At 43.1% G+C, this 17794-nt stretch overlaps 1 protein-coding gene across 3 annotated transcripts in view; it reads right to left on the bottom strand.

The window, feature by feature from the left end:
• Nucleotides 1–1151: 1151 nt before the first annotated feature.
• Nucleotides 1152–17794, bottom strand: part of TAF4 (TATA-box binding protein associated factor 4) — a 117824-nt gene continuing 101181 nt past the window's right edge. For all 3 annotated transcript variants that reach the window (XM_061631099.1, XM_061631101.1, XM_061631100.1), the window contains exon 16: nucleotides 1152–2789. In XM_061631099.1, coding sequence (XP_061487083.1) covers nucleotides 2622–2789 — 168 coding nt within the window. In that variant the 3' untranslated portion in view covers nucleotides 1152–2621. The remainder of the gene's footprint in view (nucleotides 2790–17794) is intronic.

Below are 17794 nucleotides of genomic sequence, written 5' to 3'. Positions count from 1 at the left end.
TTCTCTATGGTGCACCCCAAACAGGTGCATCTAATATCTTCACTGTACAACTTTCACTATATGCTGAAGACATACGACTTTACCCTTGCCTTTGACAGTTAGGGTATTTTGTTCAGTGGGTGCCACCTCTTTTCCTGAATGTATACTGTTCGGTTCATTTTAGAATACCTTTATGTAATTCAGAATTGTAATGGTTTTATTTGCTTTTATAATTCTATATTCCTGTTGTTATAATCGTATAATGGACAGGTCTCTCTCTCTCACACTCTCACACTCACACTCTCTCTCACTCTCTCTCACTCTCTCTCACACTCTCACACTCTCTCTCACACTCTCTCTCACACTCACTCTCACACTCACTGTCACACTCACTGTCACACACTCTCACTGTCACACACTCTCACTGTCACACACTCTCACTCTCACACTCTCACTCTCACACACTCTCACTCTCACTCTCACTCACACACACACACACACACACACACACACACACACACACACACACACACACACACACACACACACACACACACACACACACACACACACACACACACACACACACACACACACACACACACACACACACACACACACACACACACACACACACACACACACACACACACACACACACACACACACACACACACACACACACACACACACACACACACACACACACACACACACACACACACACACACACACACACACACGGGCACCAAGCTGAAACAGGAAAGTCCAGCATTCTAACCACTACACCAGATAAGCGGAGTCATAGATGCAGAATTAATTAGGCGAAGTACTAATTAAGTTTATGTAACTGGCATAATTTAGTCCAAGTGCAGAAGCTGGGCTTGGAGCACCTTCAGGCACTGATCACCCTGATGAATTGTCTCTTCTCAACACTGCTTAAAACCAAGTTTTTTTCCCCTTCAAGATTTGTTTTGGTAGCAGTGTAGGGGTGGGGGGAGAAAATTAAATAAATCCAGGAACAGAAGTATTTTTATAGAGCAAAAATACATACACCGATACAGATAAATTTGTTTTTAATAAAGGAGTTAATTTTCTTTCAATCCTATATAAAACAATAGCAATTAAAAACTTCATTTTTGAAAGTAAAATATTTACATATGAACAAGGAACTGTGCAAAATTTACATGAAAAAAAATGGAAAGACAGGATTTTTATTCCCTAAAAGACAAAATAAAAAGGTGTAACAGTTTGTAGGGTGTTGATAAAAATACTGATCAGCATTCAGTTTACACACAAAAAGAGTTAAGGTGCAATCCACCAGAAAAGCTTCCTGCACAAGGCTCCGTTGAAATCAATGCCAGTTCATGTTGCTCAGCTGCCTTCATTTCAATAGGATTTGCACAGGAAACATTCATGGTGGCTCCTGCCCTTAAAATCTAACATGAGAGTTCACACAAAGAAAGCCGGCATATTTACAGTCATAAAAGTACTATCAATAGACAATTTAATACAATAACCTCTGAAAATATAAAGAACCAATTAGTATATTTGTAATAAAAAAATAGGTACAAAGAGGGGAATTTTGCTTTGGACTTCTTTAAAGAAAGCCCATCGCTTGCATACAGTCTTTTAGCAAAATAATTATAGTTTACATAGCCATTTTTTAATGTTATGTGCCAAAAATTATGTACAATTACTGACAAAATACACCAACCATTTTTCAACACTTGATTTCACACTGAGAAACTGTCTTTTTGATGATTCCTCTCAACTTTGATTTTTATTTAATCTAAGCTTTCACTTTCGCTAAAAAACACAGTGCAAGTAAAATATATTTATGCTGAAAAGGTTTTTCTTTTTTTCCTTTTTCCTTTTTTATTTTAAACTTTACAGCTTTACAAACTATAGCAAATAAAATGCATTTTTTTTCTTTTTTCTTTTTTTACAGATGCTGATAAAACATTCAGAAGTAACCCTCCTTTGTGGGCCTTCAGAGGGGGGGTGCCTCTAATAAGCGATAATAACGAGATTAAAAGAATTGAAGTTACGCTTAAAATTAAGTGTAATCTAGAATTTGAACAATTTTGGGCAGGAAAAGATAAATATTTATTACAATCAGTTCGCTTTGCTAACTGACTCCTTTTAAAAGCTAAAATAAAATGAGGTCATCTGCTGTAGACATATACCTATATAATTGATTTTGTTAAGTAAAACTGAACTAAAATGCACAATTAATGTTGAAATTGCTACAGGATCTGACACAGAGTAGCTGGTTATTTGCTAAACGGTTCCATCAGTCTCTATAATATGGCTTGTTTGGCAAGAAGGCCACTCAATCAAAGAGATGAGTTAAACTTTAAATTGTCCTCTTATCGACTCCTCAGGCCTTTGCAAGTCTCCTTACTGTCAAAGAAAGGGATCTCTTACACCAAAGAGTTTATAATAAATGGGAATAAAAAACGGTTCCTTGTAAAGAGGTGGTTGTCTCAGAGTGGTGGTGGTGGTTGATGACAGGTGTGGTGTTTTTTTTAAAACAATATCCCATATGCTCGTTACAAAAAGGTGTAATCTGCAAATATATATAAAAAAAGTGTCCCCAGGTGTCTCTTCCGCCAAAAATACCTTGATGTTCTCCACTTTTACTTAAGGAATGCTTTGTATAGCAATAGTGAATGGCTTGTCTCTCGCTCATTTTCTAAACAAAATATGAGGTCCCTGAGGTTCACCCGCGTTATCCTTTGCCGTGTAAACTGCCTGGTTGTTCCAACTCCGGAGCTGCCTGGGACTGCTACACTCGTACTGGATCCCTGAAAATGAAAAAAGGAAAAGTTATTTTTTTTAAAAAAAGTCCTCATATAATCCTTTGTGATGACAACTTAAGCCATATGCAACACAGTGTGAGTGAACTGGATAAAACGATATTCCTTCAAGCTAGCAGTATAGCTGAATAAGCAACAGATACCCCCTTAGAAGGTTTCTCTGTGTCAGGGATGGGAAACCTGCAGCCCTCCAGACTTCAGTGGACTACAACTTCCATTTTTTATCTGACGTGCATGCTTCTGAAAACCAGTTGTTGGGGAATATGTGTGGGGAGAGTGCTATTGCGCTTAGGTCCTGCTTGCAACTTTCCCACAGGCATCTGGTTGGCCGCTAAGAGAACAAAATGCTGAACTAGATGGGCCTTTGGCCTGATCTAGCAGGACTGCTCTTCTGTTCTTAGCCTTAACCAGCAAGGCCATGCGCACCTGGGGATGATGAGAATGATAGCCCAACAACATCTGTGGGGCAACAGGTTTCTCATCTCTGCTCCGTGAAAATATATTAAACTGCCCTATACTGAATAAGTTCAGCTAGCTCAGTATTGTCTACTCTGGCTCTCCAGGATCAAGGAAAGGAGCTTTCCCAGCCCTGCTATTTGAGATATTCTTAACTTTTCCATGGATTTTCCCTATGTGCACCTGCATCTCCTCTGGAAGAAGATGTAGCACTGATGCTTTTAAAAACAGCTGCTGTCATAGCAGAGCTGGTTTCAGCTTTAAGCGGCTCCTCTTATTTCCTGCCCTCCTCCAAAAGCTCTAGTGCTATGAAGACTCTAGCTCTTCCCATCTGCAGTCACTATTTTCTGTCTCTTATGTGCAAATGCATTCAAGATTGTTTACCATTTCTGTACCCTTTTTTCAGTAGTTTTCATTTCTTAACCTTGAAACAATTCTGGGAAGACAGCCTGGAGTGGCCAGCAACACAAATGACTTGCCTCAAGATGACCTAGAGAGGCAGATTTCAACTTGTCCTACCTCAAACGCACAACCCTTTACTATTACACCACAGTTGCTCCAGGGAGCATCCACTGATATCTTAGCAGAGGTCTGGACTTTTATCTGAAAGGGCGAATTGGCCGATTTATTTATTTATTTTATTAAAGCAAATTTACAATTCGTTTTGTTTCAAGAGAAATACTGAGGGTGGCTTGTAATAAATAAAACTGTTCCTCGCTTGCTTGCTTGCTCCTCTGGGTTGCTGTCTCCTGAGTCCCTGGCAAGTGCTGCAAGGACTGGGACCCCCTGCCTGACCCTGACTCCAGAGAGAGGCTGCAGTTAATCTTGCAACCTCTTGCATCAGCTCCTGGCTGGTTCAGGGGCATAAAAGCCTGGCTGCCCTTGGAGTCCTTGGGAACAGCTGCAGCACTGGAGGACTGGAGAAGACCTGCCCCGGGAGGGAGTACTTGAGCATCTGGGTGCTTGCTCACTCGCTCCTCTGGGTTGCTGTCTCTTGAGACAGCTGAAGTCCAGGTAAGTGCTGCAAGGACTGGGACCTCCTGCCTGACCCTGAATCCAGAGAGAGGCTGCAGTCAACCTTGCAGCCTCTTGCATCAGCTCCTGGCTGGGTCAGGGGGCATAAAAGCCTGGCTACCCTTGGGTGGCGGGTCTGCTGCTGGCAGGGTCACCACTGAAGAGGTGACACCAAAGGGAGTTGTCTCATGGGGAGCCCCTTAGGGAGTCCTGAGAGTGAGGGCCCTAGCCCCTTCTGTATTTGTTTTAGACCAATCTAGAGGAGATTGGTAGGGCTCCTGCTGGAAGAGCAGGATATAAATCAAATAATAAATAAATAAATTGGTAGTGGGGAGGGTGTATAGTGCATGTGTTGTTCCTGTGCAGGGCGAAAGCCTGTGTAGTGAATTGAACAATAGGAGGAAGTCGCCAGATGCCTTCAGAGTGAGAGTCTGCAATTGGCAGAAGGCTGGCCCTCCCTGGGTGTCAGACGGCAGAGTTGATGTGCTCTGTGTGAAAGATATTGAGTGGGTTTGACTGTTCCCAATTCTCTCAGAGGCCTACTGGGAAATAAAATAAAAAATAACTGGTTCAGGCAGGTTTTGTTGGTGGGCTCTTGTTGGGTTCATATCAGGTGTTTAGGAGGGGTCTTAGCAAGGAGGGACATGGGTGATGCCACCCCAATTCCAGTGATCATGGGTAGAGGGAGGTATAGTCATGGGAAGGTAGGGAACTACCATAGAAGACGAGGGCAAGGCTACCTATGCGTTGTTCCTCACTCCCACTCCTTTCATGGATGGGTTCCTTGTTGCTCATCTACTGTGCCCACTGGCCTGTGTGTTGTTGTTTAACGCTAGATCAGTACATAATAAGACCACACTCATCCATGATTTGATGCTGATTTGGTGTGCATTACCGAGACCTGGGTGGGTGAGCTGGAAGGAGTTGATCTGACCCAGATTTGCCCACCTGGATACTCGGAGCAACCCCAGCACAGGCTACAGGGCCGGGGGGAGGGGTTGCTGTGGTCTACAGAAGTTCCATCTCTGTCACCAGGAAGCCACTCTGTCTTGGAGCTGGCTGTAAGGGCCTGCACCTGGTGTCAAGCCAAGGAAACAGTAAACTAGGGTTGCTGCTGGTATATCGTCCACCCTGCTGCCTGGCAGCTTCTCTGACTGGGCTGGTGGAGGCTGTCTCGACTGTGGTGTTAGAGGAGCCCAGAATGATAGTCCTGGGCGATTTCAATGTCCATGCTGAGGCTGCCTCTGGTGTTCCAGCTCGGGTCTTCATGGCCTCCATGACAACCATGGGCTGTCTCAAGTTGTCACCAGCCCAACATCTAGGGCAGGTAACACCCTTGACTTGGTGTTTGCTCCAGACAGAGGAAGGGGTGGTCTGGAGATGGGAGGGTGGATGTCACCCCATTGTCATGGTCATAGGATTCCTCAATGCCCTGAGGGAGTTCACAGTAGATAGAGTAGATGACCCTGCTGAAGCCCTTGTCATGTTGTGGAACAGCGAGACGCGTTGGGTTCTTGGCATGGTTGCCCCTGAGTGCCCTCTCCAACGTTGTGAAGCCCGGTTTGCACCGTGGTACACTAGTGAGCTAATGGCAATGAAACAGGCTGGATGATGGCTAGAGTGCAAGTGGCCAAACTTCTAACTGTGCCTACTGTGTGGTGGTGAGCGTGGCGAAGAAGGCCCACTTCTCTGCCACCATTGCAATTTCAAGTAGCCATCCAGTGGAGCTTTTCTGTATTCTCAGGGGTCTGTTGACATCAACTCGAGGAAATGGAGTTTGAGACTCTTCGGGGGCCCACTGTGATTTGTTTGCAAAGCACTTTGAGGGCAAAGTTGCTCGCCTCCATAGCAGTCTTGATGCCCCATCCACATCTACTGTAGTCCCCAGTGAGGTGTCAATTTATCTGATAATGTCAATTTACTGGCTTTCAATTTATCTGATTATCATGACAATCTTAAATTCAATTACTTTGTTTGCAAGGCACTTTGAGGGTAAAGTTGCTCATCTCCATAGCAATCTTGATGCCCCGTCCATATCTACTGTAGTCCCCAGTGAGATGGCCAGTGCAATGTCTGCTGCAACTTTTTGGGAACAGTTTCAGTTGATGCTGCCTGATGACATGGACAAGGTGCTTGCAAAGATGTAGCCAGCAAAGTGTCCTCTTGCCCCTGGCCCTTCTTGGCTTATTAAAGCTTGCAGAGGGAGTTTGACCGAGTGGATCCAGGGTGTGGTCAACACGTTGTTGCGGGAGGGAGAGGTTCCACCCCCCCCCCAAAAGAGGCAGTGATCTGACTGCTTCTGAAAAAGCCCACCTTAGACCCATTGGTTTGTGACAACTACTGCCAGATCGCAAATACCCCCTATTTAGGGAAGGTGATTGGGAGGACTGTGGCACAGCAACTGCAAGTAGTCTTGGATGAAACAGATTATCTTGACCCATTCCAGTTTGGGTTCAGGTATGGCTATGGGACTGAATTGGCCTTGGTCGCCCTGATGGTCCTTTATCGGGAGGACAGGGGGAGTGAACCTTGTTATTCTTGATTAATCTCTTGGCGGCTTTTGATACCGTTGACCATGATATCCTTCTAAGCCGACTTGGTGAGATGGGTATCAGAGGCACTGTTTTACAGTGGTTTCAATCCTATCTCTATAGTCGTTTTCAGAGAATAGCGTTGGGTTATTGTCTTTTGGCTCCTTGGCAGTTGTGCTGTGGATACCACAGGGTACCATCTTGTCTCCCATGCTGTTTAACATCGATATGAAGCCCTTGGGAGTGGTTATCAGGAGATTTGGGTGAGGTGTCAGCAATATGCTGACAATTCCTTGCTCTACCTCTCTGTAACATCTGAACTGGGAGAGGCCATGCAAACCCTGGACCGCTGCCTGGACTCGTTGGTGGGCTGGATGAGGGTCAAGAAACTGACTCTGAATCCTAGCAAGACAGAGACACTCTGGGTTGGTGGTCAGTTGCCTGCTTTGGATGGGGTCGTAGTCCCTCTGAAAGAACAGGTCCACAGTCTGGGGGTGCTCCTGGATTCATCTTTGTTGCTAGAGGCCCAGGTGACCTCAATGGCTAGGAGTGCCTTTTACCAGCTTCAGCTTGTAAGACAGCGTCGGCCATTTCTGGACCGGGATAGCCTGACCACTGTTGTCCATGCACTGGTAAACTCCAAGCTGGATTACTGTAATGTGCTCTATGTGGGGCTACCCTTGAGGTTGGTCCGGTAGTGCAGCTGGTACAAAATGTGGCAGTGAGACTGCTCACTGGGGCAGGGTATCGCCAACATGTCACCCCACTGCTGAAAGAATTACACTGGCTACGTATTAGCTACCGGGCCAAGTTCAAGGTTCTAGTTTTTGTGTACAAAGCCCTATATAGCTTGGGACCAGGATACCTGAAATACTGTCTTACCCCTTATATACCCAGCAGATCACTACACTCTGCAGGTGAGGGCCTCCTGCAGATACCATCTTATCAGGAGGTCTGTTCCCCACAATATAGGAAACGGACCTTTACTTTAGTGGCACCTATGCTTTGGAATTCCCTCCCCTTAAATATTAGACAGGCACCATCTCTGTTATCATTTCGGTGCCTACTGAAGACCTTACTCTTTTAACAAGCCTTCTAAGCAGAGACCTTATCCCAGTCTGTGTCTGTGTTGGAATTGCTTTTCAGGATGTTTTTAAACCTTTTTTTAAAAAATATGTTTTTAAACCTTTTTTAAAAATGTTTTTAAAGATGTTTTGTTTTAATATGTTTTTAAAAATGTTTTTGTGTTAATATATTTTAAAGTCTGTTTTTATAATGGTTCAAAGTGTTTTTAGTACTTTTGTTTGCCGCCCTGGGCTCCTAACTGGGAGAAAGGGTGGGATAAAAGAGCAATGCAAAATAATTAAAACCATTAAAACAGAATTGCAGCGAGGAACAGACAGAGCAGGTAAAAAGCTAGTACAATTTTACAGATAGCTTAACAACATAAAACCACACAGATTAAATGCCTGCTGAAATATAAAAGGCTTCATGAGGTAGGAACTAACATTCATAGTATGATGTGACTCTGCCTTAGCATCCGTGGGGCAACAACTGTTTCATAAGCTGTTATGAGCCACACTCATGGGAACTGTATTATTCAGGGAACCCAAAGCCTCAGGGGAACTACAGGTTCCACATAGGAGTCAGAGGGAAAATAAGGCACATCCTGGGATTTTGAATCCTCTAGGGTGTCCTTTTAACATGCACTGAACATTCACATTTGTAGTACTACAACGTAAATGGTGCCACATAACAATTTGCGTGTCCACAGGGATTACTTCTGCATCTACTGGATGGTGGTTGCTGTTTTTTTCTAATAGTGAAAACGCTTCACGATGTTATCACAAAACAAAGATCTATCTATGAGTGCTTCTAAAGCGCTTTAAAGAGAACAGAAGATATCTGGCCCACTACAAAAGGGTTAGCTTTCCGTCACCAAAAGGTTAGGCATTTTTCATTTCCAGTTGGTGCCTGGGGCTGGGAGTTGTAGTCCAAAATATCTCAAGGGCACCAGGAGGGCAAAGACTGGTCTATGGAAATGCCAAAGGGAGTGGAGGACCCAAGATTGGGAAATCTTAAAGTGGTCATAGAAAGATTTAAGTGTCTAAGGCTGCAATCCAATACATGTCTACTCATAAGTAAGCTCCACTGGGTTCAATGGGACTTACTCCCAGGTAAGAGCATCCTGGATTGCAGCCTTAGTTACAGTTTGGGCCCCAGAGTGTTCTGGTTTTGGTATCACCATCACTGGGCACTTATAAACTGAATATATTATTGTAGCAAGAGCATTGAACTTGTGCTATATGTCTGAGGCTAATGCAGATGTGCTCACAAAAGCCACAAAGATAAAGGTAAGCTTAAGGTACAAGCACTAGAGTTTGGCAAATTTACAAAATTCCCTTTCAATCCCTGGTCTCCACCCCAAGTCTCAGTTCCTATATGTCCCAGGAAGCCAAGTGCTTAACTTTCAACCAGCCTATGTAGTTAAAACCTATCTCGCGACCAGTTCACCTAGCTTGGGCAACTATTCAAACACTTGACACCCGACATATACAACCTTTTATGAGCATGCAGCGCAGCCCCTCCTGGGACTATACCAGCTGAACGTGTGAAACCTTTGCAAATAAATGAGAGGTAGGAGCAAATGCTCTGGCCCACAATAAAAGTGATTGTGGATGACTGAAGCTGAACTTGTTTATCACCATAATATTCAGAAAAAGCTCAATATTTTTTAAAAGGGAAGGGACAGCAGGGGTTGTAATGGCAGAGTTTTGCATTCTAAACCCAAGTAAAGTCAATGCAGAGTACATAATTTATCACACTGAAACTATAGAAGCAGCAGGTGCCCTTTGCTATGTAAAATTGTTACTGAAAGGTGAGTCAACTTAACAAAAAATTAGCACAAGAACAGGACTGGGTTAAACAGACGGTTTTGTAGCATCTCCTCATTGTCAGGGAATGTGTGCAGAGCGGCAGTAATGACCTGAGACCAGCAGGTGGCACAGACGGACCAGAGAATTTGTCTCTGCTTTGATTTTCAAAAAAGAACCAAGGGAGATTTATTGCCTGGAAAGATTGCTAATTGGTGTGCAAGTTGCAGTTTGCACAAACTGAACATTAGTGCTTTCGTACTATTTGTCTTAGCAGGGTCATACTGGAGAGAAATATGAGGAATTTTTAGTGCACTGTGATCCTTTCCCCCCATGTCTCTCAATCCTCTGCATTCTTGATTCTCAGCACCCCCTCAACATTTGGCCTTCCTTTTCCTGATGCAGTGTACTGACCCAATAAGGTCCCATTCCTTCACAACTCCAGCCGGGAGCATGATCCCGCTGCCCTTTCTTCCATGTGCAGCCTTCCTTCTCTCCTCTGGACTCATTGTGAGTGAGGCCAAGGCTCACATATCTCACAATCCATCCCTGCTGGATTCTTCATCCTAACCCCCTTGCTTTAGACATGACAACCCCAACCCCCTCAATTTCCTGGCCTGATTAGGAACAAAGAAAGCTGCCTTATCAGACCATTGGTCCATCTAGCTCAGTATTGTTTACACTGGCTGGCAGCAGCTCTCCAGGATTTCAGGCAGGGGTCTCTCCCAGCCCTACCTGGAGACACTGGGGACTGAACGTGGGACCTTCTGCATGCAAAGCAGATGCTCCACCGCTGAGCTATGGCTCTTTTCCATCCCTTCCTGTTTCCCTTCCTGTTTCATCGAAGTCTTCCCCTTACTTCATCTGATGCCCAAGCATAGCTTTCAAAGAGGAAATGGAACATATGAATGGCTGCTGCAGAAAAAGCACTACCTTAGGTAGCCAGCCTGTGGTACAACCAGTTCAGCATCTTTTAACAAGGCAGCAAATTTAATGCAAACTCTTGATGGAAGCAGTTTTTCAGGGTTAATTAACAGAGCAGTCATGCAATCAGTTCCCCGGGCTGTACAACAGTTGCTTCCAGGCAATGAGTCTGCCTGACCTATGGCACCACAACACCAACTCACGTTGGTCAAGTCTTCATGTTCCCACACCTACCATGTTCAATTGCACAGGACTGCCGTACAACAGGTAGCTTGTCTGTACAACCTAAACATGCTTGGATAACCTAAGGAGCCAGATAGTTACAGGAACATAGCCTTTAGAAGATATAAGGCTGCCTTTTTGTATTTTTCTTGCTCCTTGTGATACAACGGGCATGTTTAGGTTGCACAGATAAGGTAGCTATTAAATGGCAACATCATGCATTTTGGACACAGTAAGTGTGAGACCTCAAACAAATGCTCTATGCTGTTAAATGTGGCATTGCCTAGTTTAGTTTAAAACTAAAAGGTATGCAGGGAAATTAAGTTCTTTTTTGAGGCAGGTGATCTATCTGATGTTTGCTGGCCAACTGGATAATTTCCTATAATTAGAAGATTAGCAACACAAATGCACTGGAAACGTCTACTGAACCAAATAAATGACACCAATGACATACAAGAAGCACAGTTCTGGTGGACTTTGACATAAGAACCTCACCATAAGCATGGTTAGATGCTTAAAGATGTGGAACCACATTAAGTATAAGACTGCCACCCTTCACAAATTGTCAAAAATGCTTGGATAAGCCTGAAGAATGCCACACATCAGAATATGTAGGACTGCCAAAGCTTTGTGATGATCCTCAAAAGAGGCTTGCAGGAAGCCACAAACGTTGAGCTAAGACTTACTAGATCATGAAAACAAAAACCCAAGAAGCTGGAAAAAGGTGGGAGACAGAGATGTTAAGGTTAAGTTTTAGAAGATTTAAAACATTCTGAACCTATGTTCAACTCTGCATGGCAAATCCTTGCACAGACAGCATTAAAAGTTTCACGGTTGCGTCTGATCTTACATGTTTTTAATCTAGCCATGGCGATTCCAGGTTGCTACAGATATATCCTCCTTTTTTCTTAAGAAAACAGACACCAAGATCAGATCATGTAGAAGGGGAAAATAGACACACGAATGGGGGGTGTGAAGTTTCAGGGACAGAGCAGACTCTAGGTCAGATACAGCTTCCCCCATCTCCCCCAGAACAGCTGCAGCTTTGCTTGCCTGTGTGTGCTTTTAGAATTGGGCCAGATATCCCGGTCTGTTACCTAATGTGTGTGGCAAATATATAACTGCACACAAGGATCTCCCCGCAGACTCCTCTTTTGGATAGATGGATGGTGCTAGTATGGGGGCTGTGATGTTCCTGCTTATAGTGTAAATATGGTAAGTGCTGTTTATATAGAAGACATATGGTAAGTGGAGTGAAAGAGGAGGGGGGAGTACATGAGCAATAGAATGCTGGATGATTGGCTGAGCGTTTGAATGGCTGGGAGTATAAATGGAAGAATGACAGTTGAATCTGGGTGGATGTTGGGAGTGTGGAGAAAGAGGGAGTTGGAGTTCTGATTAATAATAAGTCAAGTACAAAACAGGAATAGATGAAACCATACGCTTGTGAAACATTCTAAAACTAATCTTGCTATTTCTGATATTTAATAAATACTTATTTGGTTTACCAAAGGCCTGATCCTTGGCTGGGGGATATACATACCAGAAGGGAGGGCAAGGTAATTACCAAGGCTGAACAGAAACAGTATCTAATGGTGGCAGCGGTGAAGGGAGGAATAATAACAATTCAAGTATCCAGAGCAACCCAGAGTTGTATGCGTTATCTATAAAGATACAAGGGGGTTGGGAACAGCATAAGCACGCAGTCACAAAAGTAACCAGCTAGAGAGAGACTCAGGCAAAGTCTCTGGGAGTATTGGTTATAGGACGTGACTGGTGGTGCTGCCTAGCAGGGGGATCTAGTGAGATCTGTGCTAGAGCGGAGTAAGAAACCATATAAAGGACGGTCCAGACTGGTGGTATCCCTGGTGGTGCCTAGTGAAAGGCAGTAGCCACAAGCAGGTGGGAACCTGACAGGGAGAACCAGGGAAGGACGTCACATGTGGTGGCTGTAGCGGTGGGATACGAACAATAGAGAATCCCTAAAAGTGGTGTGGCTAAAAGAAATAACAAATAAAGATTACTTGTGAGAGTGACTGGCAAAGAGTGTGTGGCAAAGTGCGAGTGAACTCCTAAAAACATGGCTGAATATATAAAGATGAAAAGAGAGGAGCTGGTGGAGAAGTGCATAACATTCAATTTACCTCATGAGGGTAAAGGGGTAGATGAATTGCGAGTAGCATTGATAGCATTCACATCTGTTCAACAAAAACAACCTGTCAGAGAAGAGAACCCAGAAGGGTACTCAAGCAATCCCACTTATATAGAGTATTTGAGAGAGAAGTTAAAGTTGGAAACTGAGAGATTGAGGATGGAAGGTGCAGAGAAGGAAAAACAGCGGGAGTTGGAAATTGAGAGAATGAGAATGGATACTGAAAGGATGAGAATGGGGTTTGAGGAGAGGGAGAAGCAACGAGCATTGGATGCTGAGATACAGGAGGAAAAGTTAAAATTTGAAAGAGACGTTTCATTCTGATGAAACACGGAAGGACAGAAATGAAACCAAAATAAAGGTTACACCAAAAGATTTTGCGGTGTTTGAACCTGGACAAGACCCACAGATTTACCTCAACACCTTCGAAAAGGCAGCTCAGATGTGGGGGCTACCGGAGGATAAATATATGCAATATTTATCAAATCTGATCAAAGGGGAATTGGCAGAGGTATACCAATATTTCCCCTCAGACATGCCTGTCACATATGCCGAGTTTAAAGAGGCAGTGTACAAAAGATTCAGACTGGGACCTGACTACTTTAGGAAGTTATTTCGAAACTGTCAGATCCAAGCAGGGAGGTCTTTTGTTGAACTGGGAGCAAAATTGATGGACATATTTGGAAAGTGGATGGGAAGTGCCAAAGCTCAGTCAGTGGAAGAGGTGAAAAGCCTCATGAAACTGGATCAATTATACCATCAGTTACCACCAGAAATAAGGCTCCTGGTCAAAGACCGTTCCCCTACATCTGTTCAAGAGGCCGCAGAGTTGGCAGATCACTTTGCCTCCAATAGAACTGGCTGGGTGAAATCTATGGAATTAATTACAAATATGTGACAATGGAAAAACTCTTAAGAGATGAGCCAGTGCATTTTGTAAAAAAGAAGAGCAGAGAAGTGACTTTACAACAATATTTCAGCAACATATTTAGAATTGATGGAAAGGACATATTTGTGATGGGGGAAATTCCCATCAGACTGTTATATGACTATGGCTATGACAGCAAGATCATCATGAGATACTGATAATGGATGAGTGGATACTGAAACCACTGGATTTAACAGGACTATTGAAGATGGAAGATAGAATTAATACTGATAATGGAAGAATGGTTATGGAAATTATTGGACCTAATAGATTCGACGAGATGGATTAATCAATATGTTTATTTGGATTATGGCTATGACAACAAGATTATTATGGGATACTGATAATGGAAGAATGGCTACTGAAATTACTGGATTTAACAGGATTATTGAAGATGGAAGATGGAATTAATATAGATAATGGAGGAATGGCTATTGAAATTACTGGACCTAACAGATTTGAATCAAGATGGATTAAGCGACATGTTTATTTGGAGAAAAATTGAAAGATATATCTCTCAAGGAATTGAAATCTCTTTTGGACTTTTTGTGGAAAGAATAAAGTAATGTTTATGAGATTTGATGATTAATTAAGATAACTACTGGAGGAAAGTGATTTTGTAATATAATTTTAGAGACAGGATTGTTATATATTGTAGACCTATGGTTGATCTGCGACAAATCGGAAGTCAACATTTTATTTTTTTTGTATAATTGTTTTTGTTTTGTGTTGTTTTTTTGTTTTTGAAAATTTGAATAAAAATTAATAATAAAAAAAAGAACTGGCTGGGTGGGGAACACATCAAGAGAGTTTAAACCCAGACCATATAATGGTGGCAGAAAGGATGTGGTACCACAGCGAGTGAGTCCTCCAATAAAGTCTGAAGGGCACAGGACACCCCAGAGTGGATCTGTGTACCCTAAAATGGAGGAGAAATTATGTTATAAATGTGGTAGACCGGGGCACCTACGTTTTCAATGTGAGGTCGCCAACCCCATTGGTAATCCTGCTCAGGGAAGGGCAGTGAAAACAGAACCAAGGGAGTTAGAAACGAAGAAGGTTCAGTTCCGCCAGATAAACTGGACAAATGTAAAAGACTTTGATTCGAGTCTGAGGGAAGAAGTGAGTGTGCAAGGGGCAAATTATTGGGCATTGCTTGATACTGGTGCCGCTCAGACGTTACTGAGGCCAAATTTGATAAAATCTGAGGAAATATTACCTCAGGAAACGGTGACAATCCAAGGAGCGAGGGGTAAACCAGAAAGCATACCCATGGCCCTGATAAAATTAAAGTGGAGAGGAAAGGAGGAAATATGTAAAGTAGGTATTAATGCCCAACAACAAGAACCAGTGATACTGGGAAGAGATGTTATGGGGGCACAAGGAAAAATATATGTGGTGACCAGACAACAACTTGGCAAAGCAACAGAAACCATTTTAACAGAGGCCGAAGAAAACAGGGTGGAACCTGTTATCGAGCCTACGGTCGCCATAGCAACCCCTGGCAGGCCTACTAAAAGAGACACAGGGGCCCAGAAAGAAAAGTGTTTATCCCTACTTGTGAACACTCCCAACCTAGCACCAGTTCAAAAGCTTGAGAAGTGTGTGCGTGCGTGTGCAGAGAGAATGTGTGTTTACAGAGGGAGTTAGGACACAGTAGGTGTCTGCTGAAATACCAGTTCAAGGGCTGCCTATGAGCTGAAACTCAAATTTTCACAATAAGAGCAACAAATTAGTCCTTGATAAAACTTGGGTGTTTGGCATTGTTTCAGATACTGAATATTATGTCCACAAGTTAATTATGCAATTACACTGAAGGGATTACATTCCCTTGGCTTTTGTTCTTGTAGTTAGTATTAATTTTCATAAAGGTAACTTTACATATAATTACTAAGACTGGACATTCCTTGGACATCAGCATGCCAATCTGATCAAACCATTTTGGTAATATGTTTTAACTGCAAAAAAAAAAAAAACCAGAACAAAAAACCCTATGCAGATAGACACTAAATGAGAGACAAGGGAAGCTCAGTTTAAAAAATGTCAACTGCAACAGCAGCTGCACAGCTGTGAGTCAATTAGATCCAAAGCAGCTGGTTCTTAATTAAGTAAACAAAAGCTCCAATTCAGGAAGCCTGCAGCTGATTTGGCTATCAAGTAACTGATTAATCTTAGATAACTAAATTCATCAGAGGTTGTTGAAACGCAAACAAGAATATAAAGGAGACTCACTATATTAAAGGGAATATTACGCTAAACGTGCATGTATATAGGCATGTGCGCAGACACACACATACATACCTTACATACTGAGTCTGTGCTAGAATTGCTTGTTAATATGTGTTTTTTAACCCTTTTTTTAAAGATGTTTTTAAAGCTTTTTAAAAAAAATGTTTTTAATGTTTTGTTTTAATGTATTTTAAGGTCTGTTTTTATGATGTTTTAAGGTGTTTTTATTGTTTCTGTTTGCCGCCCTGGGCTCCTGCTGGGAGGAAGGGCGGGATAGAAACCAAATAATAAATAAATAAATAAAATGAACCTTGGATAAATACACAGGAACTCTGTTTAAATGAAGCTACTTTCAGACATTACCAAAGGAACAGTAGCAACCCATGTCCACTTAACAGGCAGTGAACCACCACTGGAAAGAAACAATTACAATAAGGCCTCGTGGTATGATGTACTTGGGGGACAGCTATGCTAATGCACACTACTGCGGGGGGGGGGACCTCAGGCCCAGGGGCCAGATGCACCCCTTCGGGCCTTTCTATCTGGCCTGTGAGGCCGTGCTCCCTCCCCAGACCGATACTGCTCCAAGCACTCCTCCAGTGCTTTTGCCTGGCTGGAACTGCATGATGCCTCATGCTTGCCTGAATGGAGGAGGGGGGGTGTTTATATGGTTCAAAAGGCAAGAATCACATCCATTGTTCCACCAGTTCTTGCCTCTGGCCCCACCAACCACTGGCATGTGGCCGACAGCATGGAGCATCTGGAGACAGACTTCCCAGATTATGAGTCAGACATGCAGACATCCTTATCCTAAACAGTAGACAGAAATCCAGATCCTGAACAAATTGACTAGAAAACAGGGCCACTGCTCCTCCTTGAATCAGTGAGTAGACACTATTGCTCAATAAAAGAAATTGAGGGGGGATGCACCATGCATCTCCATCTACCGTTTCTTCTCTCCCCCCCACGTTCCTCCCACTCTTTAGGGGAAAGATGACAAGGCCTTACTTCCACCTCTTTGTGCTGCTAAGAATGGGTGCGGTTATTAGGTATGTGCTTATATCACCTCCCACAGCATGTGTGAGCAAGCAGGAGGGGTAATAGTCATTACTGGAACAGCCTACAGCTGTGTCTCAAGGAGTCTGTTTTCCAGGTTTGTACCCTACACCTTCAATGTTTTCCCAGGATGGTATACAGCTAAAAAGGAATAACTCGGGGTGGGGAACCTTTGGCCCTCCAGATGTTGCTGAATTACAAATTCCATCAGCCCCAGCAAGCATGGCCATCTGACTGGACAGTTGAGACCCATTCACTGATTCTGACCAATAATGTTTAGAAGTAAGTTTACTGATAAGAGTTTGGAAGTGAGTTATTTTAGAATCCAATGCTAAACAAACTTCCTAGGGAGGAAACCCCACTGAACACAGCAGGTCTTACTTCTGAGTAAATAGTTCTAGGCTTGTGCTACGTATCAAATGGACGTGGACATAGTGAATCTTATTTTGAATCAGTTTGGTCAATGATGATTTTACTGTATTCATTATTTTTGTACATCCCATTAAGTGCTACTACTGCTGAGAATGCAACTAATACGTTTTAGAATTAAATATGTTGTGACCCCAATTCCCCTCTGTTCTCTATGGCTTCATAGGCATAGTCCTTTT

The sequence above is a fragment of the Rhineura floridana genome, chromosome 6, assembly GCF_030035675.1.
Source record: "Rhineura floridana isolate rRhiFlo1 chromosome 6, rRhiFlo1.hap2, whole genome shotgun sequence".
NCBI classification, from domain to species: domain Eukaryota; kingdom Metazoa; phylum Chordata; class Lepidosauria; order Squamata; family Rhineuridae; genus Rhineura; species Rhineura floridana.
The sequence above is the reverse complement of the archived record's forward strand: the minus strand, read 5'-3'. Positions and strand labels throughout refer to the sequence as shown.